The 6,582-nt window shown below is 37.0% G+C and overlaps 1 protein-coding gene across 1 annotated transcript; it reads right to left on the bottom strand.

Annotated features, from left to right (window-relative positions):
- Positions 1 to 1,011: 1,011 nt before the first annotated feature.
- LOC114032980 (otoraplin-like) lies at positions 1,012 to 5,317 on the bottom strand. Its single transcript, XM_027848426.1, has 4 exons — positions 5,017 to 5,317; positions 4,518 to 4,657; positions 2,498 to 2,608; positions 1,012 to 1,035 (listed from the first exon to the last, which is right to left on the bottom strand). The coding sequence occupies exons 1-4, from the start codon at positions 5,147 to 5,149 to the stop codon at positions 1,012 to 1,014; spliced, it is 408 nt and encodes a 135-aa protein (XP_027704227.1). The 5' UTR covers positions 5,150 to 5,317.
- Between the last annotated feature and the right edge of the window lie 1,265 nt (positions 5,318 to 6,582).

Here is a 6,582-nt window from a genome sequence, read left to right on the forward strand (position 1 = left end):
CAGAACATGTTAAGCCCAATCAATGTTCTAAGAAGCCCTGGGCTAGGTGCTGTGGATACAAAGGAAAAAGAAACACAGTTCCTGCCCTCAAAGAGCTTACAGTCTAAAGAGGGAGGAGCTATATGACACATACCAAAAAAGTAGGATAAAAAGAATAAGAGATAGAATACCGTAGGGAATTTTGAAGGGAGAGAAAATACTTCAGCTAAAAGGGATGGGATAATGGAAAAAGCAGGCATCTGAACCTTGTCTTGCTGGAAGAAAAGGATTTCAACAGTCAGAGATGAGGGAATATGTTCCAGCAATGGGGGAAGGCAGAGGAGAGACAGAATACCTAGTAGTCAAGGCTGGCTTGAACAGAGTACATGAAAGGCTCTGAGCTATGTGAAATAAGACTAATAATAGGTTAGAACTTATATGCTGTCACTTGTTATGTAAAGCACTTTCCCCCAAATTAAGACATCCAGTCATAAAATACAACTCTAAAATGCCTAAAGGTCTCACTTTTTTAAAAAGGACTTAAAACTTAGGAGAGAAAAACACAGCAGTTTAAAAGACAGGACAATTCAAATAAAATTAATTTGTAGAAATAGTTTCTAGTCCAAAGGGTAACTGTTAATCATTCTCATTGATTTCAATCCCTTAGCAAATTTAAATTGGGAGTAGCTGTAATGTGTTGTCCATCTGAGAGCTAAAAGCCCTATGTAGGTAATTTCTTGTTCATCCTCCCACATGGCCCTCTGAAAGAGCTGAGAGGAGACTATTATTTTACAAACTGAAAAACAAAAATTCAGATCCATCCAAGCACAGGAATCGACGGGAGTTGGGGACAGAGCCAGGAAGACTGATCTGGACTTAGAAATAACTACAAATTTACAAACATTTTCACTAATTTATAAGGAAGGGAAGATTCTTTGAGTTGGCTGCAGGGATTTGGTTTAGTTTGAGAAGGCTATGGATGTGTTTTAAATATCCAAGGTTTTCATCAGAAATTTCAATGTCTGTAAATTTCTACTCGCAGAAGAAGTCGATGTCCTGAAAAAGAAATAGTAAAACTTTAACTCAGCTAAAAAATAAAATAAAATGAAAAATAAGCTCTTTATGAGTTTGTTAGACCAAAAGGAATCATGTCAGGATTTGATCCCTGGTCCCCTGATTCCAAATCTAAAGCATCACAGATCCCTCTCACATTCAATAATAAAAGTCTTCAAACAAATTTTAAGCTCTCTAATAAGGATTAGGTGATGTAGTGGGCCAGAAGTCAAGAAGACCTGAGTTCAAATCTAACCTCACGCACTTCCTAGCTATGTGTCTTTAGGCAAGTCACTTAACCTCTGTTTGTCTCAGATTTCCTCACCTGTAAAAAGAGCACCTACCTCCCAGGGTTGTTGTGAGGATCTAATGAAATAATGTTCATACAGCAGTTAGCATGGTTCTTGCACATAGTAAGCACTTAATAAATGCTTGTTTCCTTCCTTCTTATCTATTTCACAGATCTAAGATACCAAAAGTAAACAACAGGTGAGAGGCAATCTTGGAATTATTAGAAAATAGTCTTAAGTTACTCTGCCCAGCAAGCAGTAGGCTTCCTCCTGGGAAGCCCATTTCCAGTGTCTGCCAGCAGAATGACTTTCCCTGTGTCCAAACAACAACCTTGCTGAGTTAATGAAAAAGATTTTTTATTCCTACCACTGGGTTATTGGGCTCTGGGACCCTGGAAGGGATACAGCTGTAATTTCATACATAAAGCAGAGTCTGTCTGACTCAAAATAAGGCATTCATGGATGGTTTCAAAATACTTTAATTTTCTCAAATACAGTATGTGGGTTAATCACTTCTTCTTCTTTCACTATCCACATAAATAAACAAATCCTCCTACTGGACCTGTTTCAGAACACGTGGTTTATGTAATGCTATTTATGGCTTTTTCATGGAATCAGCAAGCTATCCTTTTTTGTCTAGACCTGTGATTTTATTAGTGTAGGAAATTCTAGGTATGGAAACTCTCCACAGAAGCAGATTGGCAACCTGTCTACATCTTCATAAGACCTTGGAGTTCATTTGGTACAACTCCCTCATTTTACAGATAAGGAAACAGATAAGGAAACTGAGGCCCAGAGAAATGCCATGAATTACCCTGGGAGACAGAGTTAAAAAATGGCAGAGCTAGGAACTGGCTTCAATCTGACTCAAAATCTTCCTGACTCCAGGTCCAGCACCCTAAACACTATACCAAGCTCTCTTTTGCATCGATGAAATCACAGGTCCAGACCAGTACGTGTACATATGTACATGTATATACAGGTATGCACACATACATGTATATATAGACATGTGTGTATCTTTGAACATGTACATATGTATATATGGTAAAGTATATACATTTTTGACCAAACAATATTAATTAAGAAGAGATAATAATATGATCAAAGGCTACCTGTGCCATTACTGTGACCATATTTTCATAGGATTACAAGTATTTTTGAGAGTTGCTTACCGTTGTAGGAATTTCTTTGGTTGCCTCTTGGTAGACATGTTGCTCTTTGACCAAATTGCTGGGAAAATATCCTACAATTCCCATTTCTTCCTCATAATGCTCACCATATACCTGAATATTAAGGACAGTGACTATTAGACATACTGGTTCTATTTGTATGCACTTTTCAATCAGTTCATTCCCTTATAAGTAGATGCAGTGTGAGCAAAGCTGAAGAGGGCAACTGGAGTTTATCTAGAGCGCTAAGGCTAATGATAGATTTCCCCAAAGTAGCATGCATGAATTTTAGCAGCATGTAGCCCTCTGTCTATAGAAGTCACACAATTAGAATGATTAACAAGATCTGTTGGCTAAAACTACAGGACTTTTCCCTTTAACATTAATTAACTTGCCTTTTTTCCATTTAAAAGGCTCTTAGATCCTAGGTGCTTCAAAGGAAATCAACATTTTGGAATCTGATGCTAAAGTAGACTACAGCAATAGTATTTGGCTTGACAGAAAAGGACAATTGTCTCCAAAGGCTTGGTTCAAAATATTCATTTTCACTTTTGTCTGGATACAGCCTCTTTGGAGAACCTTCACAAAGATTTTCTACTGTTTTAAAAAATCTTCAACTAGTAGTGGGTGGAATGGCGTAGTGGGCAGCAAACCCATCACATCAAAGATGGTTAACCTGGAGAGGAGTATCCTTTGGGAGAACATGAGAGCTATCTTCAGATATTTGAAGGACTGCCCTCTGCAAGAGGGATTGGTCTTATGTTCTGCTCAAGAGCAAAACTAGAAGCAGTGGGTTCAAGTTGCAGGGAGACAAATTTAGGATTTTAGGGGGAACCTTTCTGACTATTAGAGTTACCCCAAAGTAAAATGGGCTGTCCTAAAAGACAGTCCCCCTTGCTGGAGGTATCCAAGAAAGAGGTTAGATGATCATTTATATGGTTATATGGCACAGGGATATTCTTCTTCCCTTCTAGGTCAAATTGAGAGTAATCGTGGAATCACAGAAAGCATGCTGCATTCGGGGTTGGGACGTCCTTGTATCAATTCCCATTCCGTTTCTTACTAGTTGTGTGATCCTGGCAAGGCACAACCTCTCTGAGCCTCAGCTTCCTCGCCTGTAAAATGGCTGTAGTAATACTGATGGTAACTATCTCACAAGGTTGTATGATTCACAGAGGAGATAATGGATGCAAAGTACCTTGCAAACTTTATATTGCTAGATGCTAGTTCTTATTATTGTGGTCTCTGGGATCTTTCAAACTGAATGAATCTGTGATCCAAAGTTGATTCTAAAGATATACTAGTATGGAAACCAAATACGATTAGGAAGTTGCCCCAGTGACCGGACCAATCCAGAGATTGCCTAGAAATTGCCTAGAAAACTTCCTCAACCTTTTTTGAAATAAAGTCAAAACCAAGAGGATTGTATTAATTTTCCATGTTGACAACTAATACTCATATAACAGTTTATTATTCTCTGACAAAATATCATTTAGACCCTGAGCTGGGAAAAGACATTTGTGTGAGCCAGAAAAGGTTTGAAAATTCACTTCCTAGGGATTACCATCCATCAGACTGAGAACATTCACTGTTAAAACATGCAACTTGATTTATCACAAAATAAATATCTACAAACTGGAGGGGGCATAGTTATCTAGCATTAAAAATGCATGCAGTATAAAAATTGTAAGAAGTGTAACTCATTACACCATTCTCTCAACATTCTGCCCTAGACAAATGTTACCTTATCCATTCTGTCCCTAGTTCTAGATAGATTTGAGTTTGGTTCTATATTTGTCTATGCTTTTTACATAAAATAGTAATGAATATACAAACCAAAAAATAGTTTTACATTCTGTGAAATCTTCTTTTTGATAGTACTCTACATTGACATTTACCCTATTACTAGTATAGTTTAAAATAACAATGAGTAGTTTTTAATTATTAGACAAATTCATCAAAAATAGACAAACAGTAACAACCTTACATATCCATGATTGTGTATAATAAAATCTCATCTTACACTTCCAGCCCAAAATTCTCCAGCTTCATTTTCCTTCACTAGTTTTGAATAAACATAGATCTGCTGCCCCTTTTTAATGTTAATGAACCTACAGTCAGGGGCATTATAATCGTCTTGAGCTTTAGCAAGGGAAATCGTATCTGGGGGAAAAAAAGACATGGATACATTTATTGCATAAATTACATTATAAGAAATACAAAGTAGTATTAAAATACTATTGAACTTAAGTTGACAAATATCATATATAGGTCAAAATTTGCATTACACATCCTACTTAAATCACAAATAACTAAAAGGGAAAAAAAAAAGCTTCACTTGGCAGAAAACTTAGCAAACTATGTTCCCTAAAAGAGAGAAACTATTTAAAAGATCAGAAAAAAATGCTAATCAAGCATACATTTGGACATTTTTCATTAGAAAATACAATTAGATTTTATGCAAATATATCCACATTCAATTATACAGTGCAATAATTTGAAAGGCACAAAATAATCCTTACAGACACACTCTTCATCAGCACAGAGCTTCTTGGTAGCAAGTTTGTCCATAAAAATTCCACGCACAGCACAAGTTGCTAGAAGACTCAAAAGAAAGAGAAAAAATATTCCCTTCGTGATCCTTTCCATTGTCATTGCTAGTTCCTCTCACCATCAAACATGGACCAGCTTCAATAGCTCCTTTCTTTTATGCAAAATCCCAACATCTGGATAAATAATCTCAACCAATGGGATGGGAGGCTAACATTCCACTACTTCCTCAGATTACACTACACTCTGTGGACTTATTTACAAAGTATAATCTCCTCTACCCTTTCTTTACATAGACATGGGGTTTTTTTTTAAGTTTTAAATGGTCACAGAAAAGTGTGTGAATTTTTTAAAACATGCATTAAAGTAGCAATTTTGCTCTAAATTCTTTGCAACTCAAGTTTGAAGACCTGCTACTTACATTTGAAATTAATTTATTGGAAATATACATCTGGATTTGTTTTTCTTAAAATAAAATTAGAGGACAATTATATATCACACAAAAATATTTAGACTTATTATTAGGTCATTTATATTGTGATTTAAAGTCATCAGAGCAGCTAGATGGTGCAGTAGATCTAAAGCACTGGGCTTGGAATCAGGAAGACTCATCTTCATTAGTTCAAATCTGGCCTCAGACACTTAGTAGCTATGTGACCCTAGGTAAGTCACTTAAACCCTGTTTGCCTCAGTTCCTCATCTGTAAAATGAGCTGGAGAAGCAAATGGCAAACCACTCCTGTAACTTTGCCAAGAAAACCCCCAAATGGGGTCACAAAGAGTTGGACATGACTGAAATGACTAAACAAATTGAGGTCATCAAGTCAAATCGATAAGCATTTATTAATCACCTACTATATGCCAGGCACTGTGCTAGCACTGAAGACACAAAGGCCAAAAGGAAGCTTGCTCTCAAGGAGCTCACAGTCTAATGGGCAAAACAAAATGTAAGCAACTATGGACATAGATATATACAGGATAAACTGGAAATAATCTCAGAGAAAGGCACTAGCATTAAGGGGGATCAGGAAAGGTTTACAACTCTGAAATAAGTAAAACTGAATTTCAAATTGGATGTCCTGGAGACCTCTCCAACTCAAAATGTCCAAAACTGAGCTCATCATCTTTGCTTTCAAACCATCTCTTCTTCCAAACTTCCCTGTTTTCGTCACCACCGTTCTTCACCAGGTTCATAATCTCAGTGTTATCCCCACATCAGCTGTCCAATCTTGTCATTTCTACCTTCACATCTCCCACATCTATCACCTATCATTGCTGACACAGCTCAGGCCCTTGTCATCTCTTTTCTAGATTATTGCAATAGTCCCCCAATTGGTGTCCCTGCTTCCAGTCTCTCATCCCTCCAATCCATCCTACACAATGCTGCCAAAATAATTTCCTTAAGTTCAAATCCAACCATGTGACTCCTCTACTCAGTCCTCCCCAGTCTCTTTCTTCCCGTTATCTTTAGAATCAAATGCAAACCCCTATATTTAGCTTTTAAATCCCTATAAGACCTGACCTATCTTTCCAGACTCA

This window comes from Vombatus ursinus, unplaced genomic scaffold (genome assembly GCF_900497805.2).
Source record: "Vombatus ursinus unplaced genomic scaffold, bare-nosed wombat genome assembly UNPS02006244.1, whole genome shotgun sequence".
NCBI lineage: Eukaryota > Metazoa > Chordata > Mammalia > Diprotodontia > Vombatidae > Vombatus > Vombatus ursinus.